General features: G+C 52.0%; 1 protein-coding gene across 2 annotated transcripts; it reads left to right on the top strand.

Moving 5' to 3' along the window:
• Nucleotides 1-6,641: 6,641 nt before the first annotated feature.
• On the top strand, nt 6,642-12,822 carry Angptl4 (angiopoietin like 4). Of its 2 annotated transcripts, XM_004644876.2 has the most exons (7): nt 6,642-7,056; nt 7,228-7,338; nt 7,468-7,585; nt 9,640-9,753; nt 10,275-10,370; nt 10,457-10,741; nt 12,271-12,822. In XM_004644876.2, the coding sequence occupies exons 1-7, from the start codon at nt 6,724-6,726 to the stop codon at nt 12,438-12,440; spliced, it is 1,227 nt and encodes a 408-aa protein (XP_004644933.1). In that variant the 5' UTR covers nt 6,642-6,723; the 3' UTR covers nt 12,441-12,822. The 2 variants fall into 2 exon arrangements, with proteins under 2 accessions (XP_004644933.1, XP_004644934.1); XM_004644877.2 differs by lacking the exon at nt 9,640-9,753.
• Nucleotides 12,823-18,563: the final 5,741 nt, after the last annotated feature.

Below are 18,563 nucleotides of genomic sequence, written 5' to 3'. Positions count from 1 at the left end.
CAAGGCTGTGTGGGCCATGTAGCAAGGTTCTGTCTCAACCCACTCTCCCAAAAAAGGAAAGAAAGAAAAAGAAACAGTGATATAACTAAATGAGCAAAAAAAGACCTGGGTGACTGAGATGCTCCCTAGGTGAGAGAGTCCAGGCTGGACTGGGGAGATAGCCTGGCAGTCTAAGCGCCTGCCTGGCAGGCACAGGAACCCGGGTTCGATCCCCAGTACCACATGCCGTGCCAGCCTGGGAACCCCAGGCATGCCATGCCAGCCCCCAAACGGGGTGTGGTGGCACATGCCTGTAATCCCAGCTCTGGGGAGGCTGAGACAGGAGGATCACTCTGAGTCCAAGCTGTGTAGCAAGACCCTACATAGGGTCTTATAGCAATAAATGAATGAAAGATTAAAAAAGAAGAAGCCAGGCAAACCAGACAACACCTTGGGTGGTTCCATTCCCCTAGCATTCTAGAGTGCAAGCTCACCCATAAAGATAAAAGGTAAATGGGTCATGAGGACAGGGCCGGGAGGGTGGAGCAGTGGGAGACGTTGCTGACAGGCACAAACTCCTGGATGCCGAAGATATGCCATGCTGAGGTGTGGGGAGGATTTCACACACGTGAGCCTGGGTCAGAGTTTATCAGACCACCTGCTTGATACATGCATGGGTCTGAGCGTGTTGGTAACCTTCAATAAAGCTGCTGAAAAATTTCTCACTTCACCAAAATGAAAATGCTTGTACATACAGGAGGAAAAAAAAAAAAACCTTGAAAGATGATTAAGAATGAAACATTCTTTTTTTTTTTTTGCAGAACCGGGGATTGAACTCAGGCCCTTGCACTTGCCAGGCAAGCACTTATTCTACTGATCTAACTCCCCAGCCCAAGAATGAAACATTCTTGAGGCTAATGAAGAGGTGCACATGTCATCCCAGCACTCGGGAGGCTGAGGCAGGAGAATTTCAAGCCTGAAATTCCAGCCTAAACAGTTCAGTGGGTTAGAAATACCCCGCCTCAAAATGAAAAGGGCTGGGGTGCAGCTCAGTACAAAGGCTCTGGGTTCAATTCCCAGTTTCAGAACAGAAAATTCTTTTGCTGTTGTTGTTTTGCTTTTGTCTTTTTGAGACAGGGTCTTGGTATGCAGCTTAGGCTGGTCTTGAGCTCACTTTGTAGCCCGGGCTGGTCTCGAACTCACAGTGATCCACCTACCTCTGCCTCCTGATTATTTTTGGTTTTTGAGACAAGGTCTCACTCTGTAGTACACACTGGCCTTGGGCTCACTTTGCAGCCCAGGCTGGCCTCAAACTCGCTGTGATCATCCTGCCTCAGCCTCCTGAGTCCTAGGGTTACACAAATAGACCAGCAGGCGTGGCTTGTTCCTCTTTCCTGGGTGACTTGAGGGGTATGTGCCCTGCAGTGCCTGGCTCTCGGCTGGGTAAAAGAGTGGCCAGGGCACTTGGATTCTTAGTCTTCTTTTTGCCTGGCCTCTGAGCTCGCTGACCCAGAGCTGACCCTCCCAGGAGCCCCAGATGTCAACAGAGGGTGATGGGAAATGCTATGGTCAGCTGCCAGTGGCAGCTGAGGCCACTTTCCGGTCAAGCAGGAACCCCAGTGATCTCATGGCATTGTCTGCTGAGCAATGAGGATGAGGGTGTGGTGCGTGCCTGTCATCCCGGCACTCGCAGGCTGAGGCAGGAGATCACTACGAGTTCGAAGTCAGGCTGGGCTACACAGTGTGGGCTACACAGTGAGTTCAAGGCCAGCCTGGACTGCATAGTTAGACTGTCTCAAAATAACAAAACAAATAAAAAAGCTGAACATGTGTCACAGGGCAGAGAGTGTGTTTTTGTAGGGTAGAGCTGCAGTTACCATGCCCGCCTCAAAGTCGAGATCCTCCTGCCTCAGCCTCCAGAGGAACTGGGATTATTACATGCAAGAACCACGAAGTCCAGCCGGGTGTGCGTTTTGACTCAGCCCCCAGCCCGGGCTCACCTCAGTCTGGATTCCTTTTCTGGTTGGTCAGGCTTGGAGTCTGCTCCTGGAAGCCTTCCCTGGGAAAAGTGATTCTTTTCTAATGCATCCCGGACCACGTGGGTCACCGGGATAGGGTCAATGGTCACAGTAAGCATTGCCCACAAAGGACAAAGGGCGACCCTGCCCCCCCCTCCCAGCACTAAGAAGGGCTGAGAGACTGCCAGAACTGCCCGTGGGCGGTGCCCACGCTCTGGAGCTCGCTGTCCTGCGGGCCGTCAGGGCAAAGCCACCAAGCGCGCTCCCGCGTGATGCGCTAGGGCACAGAGGGAACTGGAACAGGGACGGGAGATTAGATAACCTGGGTCAGTGTCCAGTCGGAGGTTAGGTAAGAGCTCCTGTTCCCAGCCAGGGGCCAGAGGGCACCGGTGCACGCAGGACTCACCTTCAAGCCATCGGAAGGCACAGGCGCCTGTGCAAGTGTTATCTCTGCGCCCATAAGCGAGCGTCTGCGCATGTGCATGTTGCCTGGGTGTGTACTCTAATATGTGTGTGTGTTTCCCCATATATCTGACTTTATTGTTTTTGTTTCGTTTTGCTTTTCTTTAGCAGGGATCGAACTCAGGCTCCTCCCTCCTTTAGCCCTCTCTATGTATTTATTTAGACCATTACTTTTCACCGACTTCTTCCTGCCTCAGCCTTCCAGGTGCCAGGATTCCAGGCAAGTGTTAAATCACCCATATTTGGGAGGGAGTGACGTAGGCTTCCATTGTGTAGTTCAGGCTGGCCTTGAACTCACCATGTAGTGGGGATCCTCCTGCCTCAGCCCCCCGAGTGCTGAGATGCCAGGTGGACACCACCACAAGCCTGTCCACTTTCTTTTCTTTTAAGAAAGGGTCTCACTAAATCACCCAGGCTGGTCTTGAACTTACGATGCTGTTGTCTCAGCCTCCCATGCTGCTGGGATTAAGGTGTGTACTTCCACATCCAGCAACCTAATATGTATTTGCAGTGCTGGGAACGGGTCCTTGCGCATGCTCGGCAAGTGCTCTGCCGCTGAGCTACGCCCCAGCCCTGGGTGTGTATTTTATGTACACTTATCTGCATGTATTTCACCAAGTATGTGTATGGATGCATGTCTGCCTTACTGCATATAAATGCGGCTCTCTCCATATGTATGTCCATGTGTATTTCATGCATATCTCAGGGTATATTACTGTGCCTGTGCAGATATTCTATATGCCTGTGTATATAGTATATATAATGTGTAGATTACATATGCATGTATTTCTGTGTACATAAATATGTGTGTGGGGCCAGGGAGATGGCTCAGTAGAATAAGCGCTTCCCTGGCAAGCGCAAGGGCCTGAGTTCAATCCCTGGTTCTGCAAAAAAAAAAAAAAATATATATATATATATATATATATATATATGTGTGTGTGTGTGTGTGTGTGTGTCTATATCTACACATAGATGTATATAATTATACCTTTTTCCATAAATGTTTGTGTGCCTATAATTCATATATCTCTATGTAGTTGTATGTGTGTTTCTGTATGTACATATTTCCATGAATGTTTCTATCATTGCTTTTGGGGGGGTTGTTTGTTTAGTAGGCTTTTATTGAGACAGTGTCTCACTGTGCAGTCCAGGCTGGCCTTGAGCTCATGTTGATCCTCTTGCCTCGGCCTCCTGAGTGCTAGAATTGCAGGCATGCGCACCACCACGGTGGCCGAAGATACTTATTATCTCGGGGCAGCTAGGCCAGGTGGGCTGGGCCTGCATCTACTGCGGTTGCTGCCAGGTGTCAGGGAGGCTGCAGTCACCTAGAAGCCTGCCTAGAGCTGCAGAACTGCTCTGTACACAGCTGCGATCTGGGGGTGGTGGCACAGGCCTGGAACCCCAGCACTGCAGATGCTGAGACAGGATTGGTGTGAGTTGGAGGCCAGCCTGGGTTCCATAGTGAGACCTTGTCTCAAAAAAAAAAAAAAAAAAAAGCAGCAAGCCTCCCACCGGGGGCTCCATCCCCCCAGGGAGTGTTCCAAGGTGATGACCTATCCATTTAGTCCTAGTATCTGCTAGGAATCTGGCTGCTGTTCTTAGTTTAAACATTCCTGTGCTGAGGGATAAGCACCCCTTCTCCCATCCCAGCAGGGGCTCCTGTAGTTGGAGATGGGAAGACCCCCAACACCTCTGGATGCCACGTCCTGCCCAGGCTGAGACCACACAGAGACAGCACTCAGCCTGTGACTGGAGATACAGCTCTGTGGCATGGTGCTTGCCTGGCAAATATAAGGTCCTGAGTTTAATTTTCAGTACAAAAATAAATAAATAAATAAATAAAAATCTTCATCCTGCTTCCCAGCGGCTGCCCACAGTCCACAGCCATCTTCCTCCTGGCTTTTGGTGTTTTTAAAAAATGTATTTTATTTTTTAATGTATTTTAAAGAGAATAGAAAAATAATAAATAAGACATTACACATTTTTTAAAAACCAAGATGATAGGTATTCAACAGTGGTCATTATACTGCACATTGCTGTCTTCAATGTAGTTGCTCACATATAAGCATATTCCATGATTTTGATGTTTTGTTTCGTTTTTCAGAGGTCTTTCTTTTTTTTCTTTTGGTCTTTTTGAGACAGGTCCCCCTATGCGGTGTAGGCTGGCCTTGAGCTCACCTCGTAGCCCAGGCTGGTCTCAAACTCCCAAGGCTGCTCCTGCCCCAGCCTCCCAGTGCTGGGGTGACAGGGGCGCACCGCCATGCCTGGCAAGGTCCTGGCTCCTTCAACCTGCTGTGTAGCTCAGCTCACCCTCAAACTCATGATCTTTCTGCCTTGACCTCCCAAGTGCCAGAAGCGTTGTTGTCTTTCCTGGTAACAGACTCAGCTCCCAGCCTATGTTTCTCGCTGTTTATCTGGACCGAGAGCAGCCAGGGGTCAAGGTTAGGGAGGGTGGTATCACCACAGGTACCGGGTGCTCAGGAGAGTTGGGAGTGACTGTGTGGGGCGGGGTTGGAGGGCATATTCCAAAGAGCAGCTGCAGGATGAAATCCCGGAGCTTTTCATAAAGCCGGTATCAGGTGACTCTCTGAGTTCTGTCATGTTCTTGGTTTTTGTTTTCTCTGCACTGGGGACTGAACAGGCTTTAGCACTGATCCGTATCTCTAGATACTTATTTATTTAGATGCCAGATCTTGCCAAGTTGCTAAATTGCCCCAGCTGGGGGCTCCAGCCTACAACCGTTCTGCCTCGGCCTCCTGGTTTCTGAGCTTACAGGCAGGTGCCACCGCCTCCTCATCTCTCAGTTCCCCTTCTGCTGTTTTTGAGCTGTCTGAAACAAGACACCAGAGAAGTCACTAGAAAGCAACTCTAGCAAAGGCCTTCGTGGGGAGAGTGGACCATTGTCCTGGGGGCAGGCAGCAGGGCAAGGAACGGTGGTCCGGAATAGCCTGGGAGGCCCCACCACCATCAGAAACAGGCTGAGGCCTGGGCAGTGGCAGGCCAGATGGCAGCAGCCTAAGCCACCAGAGCCGGAATTTCCTCTTGCCCTTCCAGTCTGCTGGGATTCGGGGATAGGCTGCCCTGGCACCAGGCCCGGCCTGGCCAAGTGCTTGAGTGGCTGCAGGGTGCGAGATTTCACATTCCAAAGGCTGTGGCTGCTGGCTGCCGGCCCTGATGACTGGACTCGGTTCTTTTTTTCTTTCTTTCTTTCCCAGTTTTCTGAGCTCACCTGCTCTGCGGTTCTTCCTGGCATGCAGGATTTCTGTGCCAACTGCCATGAGGAAGTGGATGCCAAGGAAAGCTTAGCCTGGGGGCATGAACAACTCCAGAGGCTCGTTCTGGTCATCTTGTTTCCCGGCCTGTCCATCTTCAGGCTCAGAGTTTTGGGGTCTCTGCACCAGCCCACGAGCTGCACACAGGGCCCTGGACTGGGACCCACAGAGCTTTTCACTGAATGGAGGAAGCAAGCAGACAAGCAGGGAGTGGGGAGGAGAGGAAGGAAGGTGGAAAGGGAACCTTCTTCCCCCGTGCCTTAGGTTTTTGCTTGAATCCGGAAAACCTGAACGGTACGACCTTGGTGGAGAGGGATGGGAACCGGGCTGATGCCCGGAGCTGTGGTCTGAACAATGCGGAGCCCCACCAGGGCGCTGGGAATTTGAGGAAAGGAGGCGTGGTGGGCAGTGAGGACGCTCAAGAGTATCACTGACACATCCGCGATGACAGCCCGGCCCGGCCGGGAAGGAGCCGGGGCCTGGAGCCGTCTCTGGGGTGCGAGGTGAGCTGCGGCTTGGTCTGGGGCCTGCGGGACCGTGGGCGGCTTCCCGGAGGCGGCTGGGCCCAGGCGCACCTCCGAAGCAGGCAATTCGCATCGCCCTGGTTCCCAGCGTGACTCGGTGGCAGGAAGGAGGAAGGTCACCAAGTCCGGGACGGCCTGGGGACCACCCCGGAATACGGTGGCTAAGGGATGGTCGAGCGGCCGAAGGAAGGTCACATGTCCCACGGTTGCCAGACAGAGGTAAGGTCAAGGGGCGCTGTGGTTCAGCATCCCCCCAAATCCCCTGAACTGCAGGAGAGACCCGGCCTCCGGACGCACGCAGGACCCCACCCTCCGCCCGCGCCCCGCCCCGCCCCCCCACCCCTGCTCCAGCTCTATAAAACCCGGCGTTGGGCTCAGCTGGGGACGTCCGAGCCTGTCGGGACTGAGGCTGCGCACCTCTGTTCTCCACGACTCCAGCTCTCTCCTCTGCGAGTCTCCGCGCTCACCATGCGCTGCGCCCCGACGGCCGGTGCGGCCCTGGTGCTGTGCGCTGCCACCGCCGGGTTGCTGAGCGCGCAGGCCCGCCCCGCGGACCCTGAGCCGCAGCGCCCCGCGTCCTGGGACGAGGTGAACGTGCTGGCGCACGGGCTGCTGCAGCTCGGCCGCGGGCTGCGCGAACACGTGGAACACACTCGCGGGCAGCTGGACGAGCTGGAGCGGCGCCTGGCCCAATGCGGAGCGGCGTGCCGGGGACCCGGGGCGACCCCCGCTCCCTCTAGGGACCCTGGCAGTGCGGTCGCCCGCGGCGAGGAGCCACCCGAGACCCTCCGCGGCCTGCAGGTCCGTGTGCCCGCGGGCTGTGTGGACGGGATGGGGCGCGCATCATCCCCTCTGGCCAGGGCCCCTTGTGACGGCCCCAGAGGAGGCACCTGGGGAAGGAAGGACGGATGAATGGGGAGGCGGCCGGAGTAAAGCCGGTCCTCACCTCACCGCCGCGGTCGCCCTCCCTAGACTCAGCTCAGGGCTCAGAACACCAGGATAGAGCAGTTGTTCCAGAAAGTGGCCAAGCAGCAGCGACACCTAGAGAAGCAGCACCTGAGAATCCAGAATCTACAGAGCCAGGTACGGAGGGCTGGCCCAGGTCGGGAGGGAGGACAGAGCTGAAACTGCAGGGTGGGGCATGGAATCGGGCAGCGTGGGCAGCACCACCCCGCTGGGCTGCGCCGACCGCGCCCTCTCCTCCTGCCGCAGGTTGACCACCTGCCTCCCATGCACCTCGGTAATGGGGTGTTGGACCCTGCCGGAAGAAAGAGGCTCCCCAAGATGGCCCGGCTCGTTGGCCCGGCCCCCAATGCCACCCGCCTGCACAGTGAGTGTCTGGTCCTCTCTGTCCTGGGCAACTCCTTGTGCCCCTGAAGCTGCATCAGGCTGCTTCCCGATCCCCTGTCTGGTCCGCTTAAGGAGAGAAACTTGGGTTTGGGGTGCCTTTGGGCTTGCCAGGCCCTGGCAACTGGGCTGATGGGATCACCAGGCCACCTCACCCTTCTCAGCCAGGTGGCAGGCTTCCCCCAACCCTGTTGGCCAGAAGGAGCAGGGACTGGGAGAGAGACAGGAGGAACTGAAGGTTCAGGGGCACCTGCAGATGGCTGGGTAGCTTGGAGAGCCATCCCCATGGCTGGAAGCTCCATGTGTGGGGAGGGTTCTCAGGTTTGACACCCCAAGATTTCTTTTTTTTTTTGGTGGAACCGGGGATTGAACTCAGACCCTTGGGAAGCGCTTATTCCACTGAGCCATCTCCCCGGCCCCCCAAGATTTCTTTTTTAAAAAATAATTCTATTGAGAAACAAATAGCAATGAGACAGTTTCAAAATCCATTACTAGCACAGTTTCCATAATTAATACATTGCATATTGTTGTGTTAGTGGTTATTCATTGTACAAGATGCAGACATGATATCCTGTCCACAGACACTATTAGAACCAATCTTTCTATTCATCCAAGATTTCTTGAGGTGCAAATTTAAGAAGAACTAGGGCAGGGACCCCCTCCACACACACACAAACATGCACACACACACACACACACACGCGCGCGCACACATGAGCACAAGCTTCTGGGCCAGACGCTCTTGAATCTTCAGGATCCAGGGCTCATATTCCTTCATACCTCTTATGCCCAAAGCCTCCATCCAACTGCACATGCACATGGTGTGCACACCACACACACACACATGCACACACACAGAGGCATAAGCATTCATGTGCAAAGAACTGGCCTTTTCTGGCCTCCAAAGTTCCAGGCCCTCCATGGTGTCTGTCCTGAGTTTGTTCCAATCTCAAGGCTCAAGGTGCACAAGCGTGCATCTGTGACACAGGATCCCAGTTCCCACCCTAAGTTCACAGCCACCCCTGTCACTCTGCCCGGCATCCACAGCCAACTGGGTGAGAGTTTGGATTCCTAACTTCACACCCTGCAGCTGGGTGCTGGCTTCCATCCCTGTGGTCTTGAGGGTGCCCCCTTCCCTGGGCTCCTCCCTTCCTCTCCCCCCTAACCAGCCGGCTCTTAGCTTGGGACGCTCCCAGCCCCCCCCAAAATACCAGGGCCCTGGTATGAGGGGCTGCTGGGCCCGGAGGTTGGCAGGAGAGACGTGGGGGAGCGCCGTGTGGCTTTGGGACTCGCACACTCAGCCCAGCCGCCAAGCAGGGGAAAGTTCAGAGCTGGGAGACTAACAGCTGGCGCTAATGGAGACCACATTGGTGGCTTGGCCTCATGCCCATCCTGAGGAAAGTAGGGGAAAGGGGAGCTGCCCCAGGGGCCGGGAAGTGTCCTCCCAGTCACCCTGGGCCAAGCCGCCCCCATCCCAAGCTGTGACTCACTTGTGGAGAGCCCCTGCACTCCACCCTACCTCTGCTGCTCTTTCTTGCACTTTCCCAGCAGGGTTGGGGGTGGTTGGCCACGCCTACAGCATGGCTGAGGCCAAGTTCCTCTCCCCTTTGCGCCTCCCCCTCAGCCCTGCCCCCTTGCCCTCCAAGCCTTCAGATCGCTGGAACTCCCCACACAGCCTCTGAATTGATTCTTTTCACCTTCCACCCTGGGGCTGACCCCCTCCTTCCTTCCTTCATTCCTCAAACACCCACAGCAGGGTAGGCTCAAGATAGACACTAGGGCCAGCTGTGGACAAAACTTCTTAGGGCCACAGGAAACCATGGGAGAGGTTTTTTTTTTTTTGTTTTTTTTTTCTCAGAACTGGGGATTGAACTCAGGCCCTTGCGCTTGCTGGGCAAGCACTTATTCTACTGTATCTCCCCAACCCATGGGAGAGTTTAGGCAGCTGCAGGGTATCATCTTGTCACCCCGCTGCCCCGCCCTCAGCCAGAGACCCCTCCGGCTTCCCTCTCACCTCAGCCCCTCTGTCTGCGGCAGGGCTGCCACGGGACTGCCAGGAGCTTTTTGAGGAGGGCGAGCGGCAGAGCGGACTGTTCCAGATCCAACCTCAGGGGTCCCCACCATTCCTGGTCACCTGCCAGATGGCCTCAGGTAGGGTATCTGTCCAGCTAGGAAGGCTCTTGTCACAGCACAGCGCTGTGGAGCTCAGAGGGAGAGGGCACGTGCTTGGCATGAGAGAACCCCTGAGTTCCATCCTTAACGATGTAAAAAATTTTTTTAAAATAGCAGGATTTTCCTCACTGCCCCATGGCAACAAGCTCACAGGTCCCTTGCCATTAAGATGTGGAGCAGGAATGGGTTGAGATGGCACACGCCCATAATCCCAGCACTCAGGAGGCTGAGGCAGGAGGATTTCTGCAAGTATGAAGCTTGTGTGTGCTACATACTGATCTCGAGGCCTAACCTGCATAGCAAGTCATTGCCTTAAAAAAAAAAAAAAAAAAAAAAAAAAAAGATCCGCAGCTGGTTCTGCAGACTTCTGCCCCTTCTGCCCTCGGAGTCCTGAGTCACCTCCACACACAGCTCAGGGTTGTCCCGCTTGGGTTTGGGGGCCGTGGGCTCGCTGCAGCCCCTGTGAGGACGCCCCCTGGTGACCTTGTGTCTCTGGGTAGACGGAGGCTGGACGGTGATTCAGAGGCGCCTGAACGGCTCGGTGGACTTCAATCAGCCCTGGGAAGCCTACAAGGCGGGCTTTGGCGACCCCCAAGGTGGGTGATCGCGGCAGGTGGGGCGGGGCGGGGTAGGGCAGGGGGCAGGACGGGCCCCTCTCACCCGGCTGTCCCGTCCTGCGCAGGCGAGTTTTGGCTGGGCCTGGAGAAGATGCATCGCCTCGCTGGCGACCGCGACAGCCGCCTGGCGGTGCAGCTGCGCGACTGGGAGGGCAACACCGAGTCGCTGCGCTTCCCGGCCCGCCTGGGCGGCGAGGACACGGACTACAGCCTGCAGCTCGCGGCACCCGTGGCCACCGAGCTGGGTGCCGCTGCCTCCAGCACGCCCAGCGGCCTCTCCCTGCCCTTCTCCACGTGGGACCAGGACCATGACCTGCGCGGGGACCTCAACTGTGCCAAGAGCCTCTCCGGTGAGCGCCCCAGCCGCTTGCCCTTCTCCTGCCTCAGCTTTCCTGTCTCTACAGTGGGTGCTGGCAGGGGCCATGTCACAGGGGTGATAGGAAATGTCAGAGTGAACCCTTACGCAGAGTGCTGGAGGGGGCAGAGCCACCAAGACAGCCCCTGTCTTGTTCTTTTTGTTTTTTGAGGCAAGGTCTTGCCTTGCAGTGGAAGCTGGCCTTGAGCTCACTTTGTAGCCCAGGCCAGTTTTGGATTCAAGGTGATCCTCCTGCCTCAGGCTCCCGACTTCTGATATGAAAGGCATGTGCCCCCACACCCAGCTCTGAAGTCACCTTCTGATAGGTCAGAAGCTGATAGACTTCGTAATTTCATATCAGTCAACACAATACAAATGGATGCAAAGGATACAGATTGTAGATTTTTTTTTAAAATTTTTGCAACGCTGGAGATTGAACCCAGAGCTTTCACATTGAGCTACGTCCCCAGCCTTTTTCTTTTCTTTCTTTCCTTTTTTTTTTTTTTACTGTATGTGGCACAGGGTCTCACTACACAGCTCAGACTTGTAGTGATCCTCCTGTTTTCAGCCTCTCCAGAGCTGGGATTACAGGCATGCACCACCAGGCCCAGTCTCGGTGGTCAGCTCAGTGTACCCAGGGCAGGGCTAGCACAGCATGTGGTACCAGGGATCGAACCCCAGTCCTTGGTATTGCCTAAGCAGGTGCTCAGTCCTTTGAGCTATCTTGCTGGCCCTTTTTCTTATCGTAAGACACGACCTTATTGGTGGTAGTAGTTGCACTATGCCTGTAGTCCTAGCACTCTGGAGGCTGAGGCAGGAGGATTGCTGCAAGTTCAAGACTAGCCTGGGCTACAAAGTGAGCTCAAGGCTAGCCTGAACTGCATAGTAAGCCTCTGTTTCAAAACAAAGCAGAAGTGCTGGGGATGTAGCTCAATGGCACAGGCGTCTGCCTGGCGAGGGCAAAGTCCTGAGTCTAATTTCCACTACAAAAAAAAAAAAAAAAAAAAAAAGTGACAGGATCCTGTTTAATCACTAAATTGCTGAGGCTGGGCTCAAACTTGCCACCTTCCTGCCTCAGCTTCTCAGAGTCCCTGAATTACAGGCACTCTGTGTCACCCTGTCCAGCAGTAAGTGTTTTTAAGATGTGAAAGAAAAGGTCCATCATGTGTCTGTCAGGTATTAGGCATTGTAGCTGGCTGCAACCTCAGCCGAGCGAGCAAGCTGATTCTCTGTGATTACAGAACGGGGGAATGCCCAAAGCAACCTTGTTACAGTCTGGGGGTCCTGTAATCCTAGCACCTGGGAGGCTGGGGCGGGAGGATCGGCCCTGTTTGATCTTATCCTGAGCTACACAGTGAGCTGCTCTTGGCAGCCTGGGGTCCCTCGGAACACAGTTTGATGATCACTGCTGGAATCTTCCCATCTAAAATGTGTCAAGGGGAAGCCCAGCCTCCTGTCCACCCCGCTGTGCTCCATGTGCAGACCCAGGGATGTGATCCAACCCCTCTCCTCTGACCCCAACAGGTGGCTGGTGGTTTGGGACCTGTGGCCACTCCAACCTCAATGGCCAGTACTTCCACTCTGTGCCCCGGCAGCGGCGGCAGCGCAAGAAGGGGATCTTCTGGAGAACCTGGCGGGGCCGCTACTACCCGCTGCGGGCCACCACGGTACTGCTTCAGCCCGAGGCCGCCTAGCTCCTTGGCGGGCCCAGGGGACAGTGACTTTGGCTGTGGCCCAAAGACATGGCTGCGTTCCTCCCGGAAGCGGTCCAAACCGGATCATCAGGCACCCGGAGCTCAGAGAGGACACGGGGTGCAGAGCCGCTGGAGCGGGGCGCAGGCCTCGGCCGCCGGGAGATCCATGGGGCGCGGATCCCGGAGCGGGCGCGGGGCCAAGCGGGAGAAGGCCGCTTCTCACCTGCCCGAAGAGCAGGGACACAGAGGGACCAGAGGCCGGCCGGGCCGGCCATCCGGGAGCTGTCTTGTGTGGTACTGTCTCCCAGCCATGCCCGTGGAGGTGGCTGGGCGGAGCTCAGAGTTCGTGGAATAAAAGCAACCTGGGAACGTTTTGTTCTTCCTTATCTTTTGGTTTGTTTTAAAAAGCAGGCTGTTTCAGAGTCCAAATAAACATTTTGTGCCTAGGTCCCCAAAGGATAGAGCTGTTATCCCTTCCACCTCCAACTCCAAATCAGGTTCCCTTCCTTTGTTTGTTTGTTTGTGTGACACAGGGGCTCAGCCCTATAGTAAAGTAGCCCTAAAGTCACTGTGTTGTTGCCCAAGTTGGCCTTGAATTCGTGGTGATCCTCTTGCCTCAGCCTCCTGAGTGCCGGGATTACAGGAGTGCACCACCATACATGGCTCGCGTGGTTGGTTATTTCATGGTGTGGCTTCCTTTTTAAAAAAAAAATTCATAGGGGCTGGTGAGATGGCTCAGTGGTCTAAAGCACCTACTTAGAACAAGCTTGGCAAAGCATGGGGACCGCGGTTCAATCCCCCAGCACCACATGCCAGCCAGCCCCGCCCCCTGGTGGGCTGAGCTGGCCACACACACACACACACACACACACACACACAAAATTTGTAATTTATCATTTTTAATTATCATATTAAAATTAAATTATTTTTTAATTATCATTTATCATAATTTTTTAATTTATCATAATTTATCAATCATAAAACAAAATCTCATGTAGTTCACCTGTTAAGATTGCAGATGGGGGCTGGTGAGATGGCTCAGTGGTCTAAAGCACCTACTTAGAACAAGCTTAACAAAGCACAGGGACCATGGTTCAATCCCCCAGCACCACATGCCAACCAGCCCCGCCCCCTGGTGGGCTGAGCTGGCCACACACACACACACACACAAATAAAAGAAAATTAAAAAAAAAAAGACTGCACATGATAGAGAAAATGAAAACCTTTTCTCAGTTGTACTTGAGCATATGAATCACATGTAGCCTTCTGATTTTTTTTTTAATTTTTAAAACTTTTTTAACCTTTTCATTTCTTGCTTAATTTTATTTTTCCCCATGGCCGTGGTGAAATGACAATAGGTTTGGACTTTGAACGCTTGAACTTGAACTTCTGGTCCAAGGGTCCATGGCTGACAGGTTGGTCAGCAAAATTATGATGTAAACACTAATACAGGATTTTTTTTAAACCATATCTACAGATTATCTCTGCTGAATTTTACAAGTATCTTTAAAAAAAAAAGAAAAGAAAAGAAAAGAAAAATTCTTGGACCGGGGAGATGGCTCAGTAGAATAAGTGTTTGCCTGACAAGTACAAGGGCCTGAGGTTAATTCCCGGTTCCACCAAAAAAAGAAGAAGAAAAGAAAGGAAGAAAAAAAGAGAGATTGATTCTTGCTTTGCAGCCCAGGCTGACTTTGAACTTACTATGTAGCCCAGACTAGCTTCAAACTCAAGAGGATCCCCTGTGTGCTGGGTGACAGGGATGGCCACCACATCATTTAGAGTTTTCCTTGATTGATTGATTGATTGATTGATTGATTGATTGACTGTATTTTGGGGAAAGGTCAACAGGGGGTTCAGGGTCTCACTACTAGATTGGACTCATAGTGATCCGCCTGTGTTCAGCCTCCCAAGAGCTGGGATTACAGGTGTGTGTCACCACGCCCAGTCTCAATTGCGGCTCAGTGTGCCCTGGGGGCAGGCTGGCGTGGCAGGCCCAGGGATTGAGCCCTGGCCCCCTGTGCCTTAATCCACTGAGCTATTTGGCTGGCCCTAGAGTTTTCCTTTAAACACACCTTCATTTTTGGTAATACAAATTCAACTAATCTAAGCAATTACTACACACCCAGCCCTGTGGATGGGACATTGACATGAACAAAAAGACCTCTGTCCTCCCTGAGCTGGCCCTCACACCCTCTCCCTCAGAGTTAGGGTGATCTATACTCAATGGCCCGGGACACTTTGAAGCAGCTCTCTCCCAGCCATGACTGGCCTGGATTTTTTTTTTTTTTTTTTCCAGGCAGGTTTTCAGTAGGTAATTTAGGGTAGCTTTATTTATTTATTTATTTATTTTTTGGCAGAACCGGGGATTGAACTCAGATCATTGCGTTTGCCAGTCAAGCGCTTATCCTACTGAGCCATCTCCCCGGCCCCTAGGGTAGCTTTAAATTCACCATGTAACCTAGGCTGGCCTCAAACTCATGGTGATAGCCTGCCTCAGCCTCCCGAGTGCCAGCTAGGGTCACAGACATGTACCACTATGCCTAGCTTTGGATTGGATTTTTCTTTCTTTTTTTTTTTTTTAATTTTTTCCATAATTTTATTGAGAGAAAAAAAGCAATGAGACAGTTTCAAATCAAATTGTTAGGACAGTTTCAATAATTAACACATTGCATACATTCTTCCTACTGGTTAATTGCTGTACAAGATGCAAACATGATATACTATTTACAAACACTATTAGAACAAATCCCCCTATTCATAAAGAGAATGCAACTATGTATCTATCCTAACCATTTTGAATACACAAATACAAAATGGACATTCATCTGTATCCCCTTTTTTGGTTAGTTCTGTCATTCGAATATTATAGGTGTGTTAACTCAGCAAAATATTCTAAAAGAGTCCAGTAGTCCATAATAGTAGATTGGATTTTTCCATACCACTGGTCTTTTTTTTTTTTGGTACTGAGATTTGAACTCAGGATCTAGTGCTTGCCAGGCAGATGTTGTACCGCTGAGCTATCTCCCCAGCCCTTGGACTAGATTTTAAAAATGTATATCTCACCAAATCTGAAAAATGATTATCAGTTGATAATCAAACAATGTCCAGGCTTTAGAATTCTAGTTCATGAGCCAGGCATTGCACATGGCTCTAATCCCAGTTTTAGAAGTGGAGACAGAAAGATCACTGCAAATCTGAGTGTAGCCTGGGTTATGTAGTGATATTAAGGCCAATCTGGATTACACAGGAAGACTCCTATCTCAAAAAAAAAAAAAAAAAAAAAATCTAGGGCCAGCCAGATAGCTCAGCAGTTTAAAGAGCCTGCTTAGGCAGTTGCAGGGGCTCAGGGTTCAATCCTAGGCCTGCCATGCCAGCCCAGCCTGTCCCACCTCTAGGGCATGCTGAGATTGAGACCAGGTGTGGTGGTGAGTACCTGTAATCCCAGCGCTTGGGAGGTTCAAAACAGGAGGATCACTATGATCACTATCTGTATAGTGAGACCCTGCAGACCCTGTACTAAATACATTAAAAAAAAAAAAATTCTAGCTTGTCTGGGGCTGAAGGGAGAGAGGGAAGGAGAGGAGGGGGAGGAAGAGGAGGAGGAGGTGATAAGACAGTGAGAAATGATTAGTGTATTACTGCAAAGTAAGCCTTGTCTCAGAAAATGTGTACTTAAAATCTGCACACTTCATTGTTCATACATTTTACTTTAAGAAGTACAGGGGCTGGTGAGATGGCTCAGTGGTCTAAAGCACCTACTTAGAACAGGCTAAGCTAAGCAAATCACAGGCACCAGGGTTCAATCCCCCAGCACCACATGCCAGCCAGCCCCGCCCCCTGGTGGGCTGAGCTGGCCACACACACACACACACACACACACACACACACACACACTAAAAAATTTAAAAAAAAAAAGTACAAAAAAAAAAAAAAAAGGACCAGGGAGAAAGCACAAGGTCCTGAATTCAATTCCTGGTAGCACCACCACCAAAAAAAAAAAAAAAAAAAAAAAGTTTGTTCTAAAAACTACCAAAAAAGCCACACACATACTGGGCTCTGATTAATCACACGAAGGCTGACGCTTCATTTATGTATGTATTTACTTATTCATTTAGTGTTGAGGCAGGATTTTACCACAAGGCCAGGTTGGTCTGGAACTTGCCATCCTCCTGTCTCAGCCTCTTGAATGCTGGGATCGCAGGTGTGCGCCACCACACCCAGCGCGTGCTGAAGTTTTAGAAGTGTAGTGGATTCAAGCCTTCAGTTTTCTTTGAAATAATTTTTTTTTTTTTTTCCGGAACTGGGGATTGAACTCAGGCCCTTCCACTTGCCAGGCAAGCACTTATTCTACTGAGCTGTCTCTCCGGCCTCTGAATTTAAAAAGAGAGAGAGAGAGAGAGAGAGAGAGAGAGAGAGAGAGAGAGAGAGAGAGACACGCTGGGGGTTCAGTTTCGTGGTAGAGCATGTGGTTGGCACAGCAGAGGCCTGGGGTTCTTCTTCCTGCACTTAAAAAAAACAGGCGGTGGGTTATAGATGGGCAGAGCGATCTACGAGCAAGCAAAGGCTGGATGGCGGAACATGGTGGGGGCGGGAGGTAGCTATTCTCCGTACAAGGCTTCCCACTTTTCTAAGTGTTCAGTTTTCTGCAGTAAAATTGGCAGGGGTGGGGAGGGAGGTTCCAGCCAGCCCTTGTTGCTTTCTGAGGTCTCTAACCCTGCTTCTGTGCTCTGAAAAAGGGGCCAGGGAGAAAGCTCAGCAGCATAAGGGCCTGCCTGGAGAGAGCAAGGTCCTGAGTTTGATCCCTGGTACTGGAAAAAAAAAAAAAGAAAAAAGAAAGAAAGGAAGGAGGTGAAGTCGGGTGCGGCAGCTCACATTGCTGTCTCAGTTCCTTGGGAGGCTGAGGCAGGAGGATCCTGAATCTGAGTCCAGCCTCCACGATTTATTTGTTTATGTATATTTTCAGACAAGGTCTCAGCTCCATAGTTCAGGGGATTGGAGCTCACTTCATAATGCAGGCTGGTCTCAAACTCTAAATGATCCTCCTGCCTCAGGCTCTGGAGGGCTGGAATTATAGGCATGTGCCACTATGCCTGGTTTATTTTATTTTATTTTATTTTAGGTACCAGGAATCAAACTCATGACCTCATGCTTGCCAGGCAGGCGCCAAGCTATTCCTCCAGCCTCAGCCTTAATAAGTTAGTGAGCTTATATCTTACAACAAAGTGATGAAAAGGGACATGCGTGTAGCTCAGAGCAAAGGCCCTGTGCTCCATCCCCAGTGCTGGGGGCAAGGAGGAGCCACTCCAAGGCCCTGCACCATAGCACAGGCGAGTAATTCCAGCTACGTGGGAAGCTGAGTCAGGAGAGTTGAAAATTCAAGCCAGCCTCGGGCATCATGAGACCTTATTTTGGAGTAAAAATTTTTAAATGGTTGGGGCCCTGGCCTGTTCTTCAGGCCTATAATCGCTGTACACCAGGAAGCTGAGGTAGGCTTGTGAGGTCAAGCCCAGCCTGTGGATTGTAGTGATTTAGTGAGAACCTGTTGTTGTTGTTTGTTTGTTTTACGGGATTGAACTCAGGACCTTGCACTTGCCAGGCAGGCACTTGAGACCTTGTTTTAAGATAAAAAAAATACTGCGAGGTGGGGTCTCCGCATGCAGTGACTGCTCCTGGGCGGAGGTGGGCTGGGGGACAGCCTACGTTGCTCCAGGGGATCCTGGGGCTGCTGCCCTCGGCCTCACGGAGCAGCTAGAGGAGCCCCTGCAAGCGCACGATTACTTAGGGTCACTGGAGCGGATCCCAGCCTTTGTCCTCACCTCCACTCAAGAGCATACACATTAACTTTAGGAATCCTGATGACATCCTGCTAGTCAGAGATCGTTGTTTTTTTTTTTTTTTTTAAATGTTGTAGTTAGTGACAGCTACTTTAACCCTCAGCAGAGGGATTTTTTTTTAAATTTTATTTATTTATTCATTTTGTGTGTGTGTGTGTGTGTGTGTGTGTGTGTGTGGCCAGCTCAGCCCACCTGGGGGCGGGGCTGGCTGGCATGTGGTGCTGGGGGATTGAACCGTGGTCCCTGTGCTTTGCCAAGCTTGTTTCAAGTAGGTGCTTTAGACCACTGA

Source organism: Octodon degus, unplaced genomic scaffold (assembly GCF_000260255.1).
Source record: "Octodon degus isolate 3935 unplaced genomic scaffold, OctDeg1.0 scaffold00214, whole genome shotgun sequence".
NCBI classification, from domain to species: Eukaryota; Metazoa; Chordata; class Mammalia; order Rodentia; family Octodontidae; genus Octodon; species Octodon degus.
Note: the sequence above shows the minus strand (reverse complement) of the source record. Positions and strands in the feature narration are given on the sequence as shown.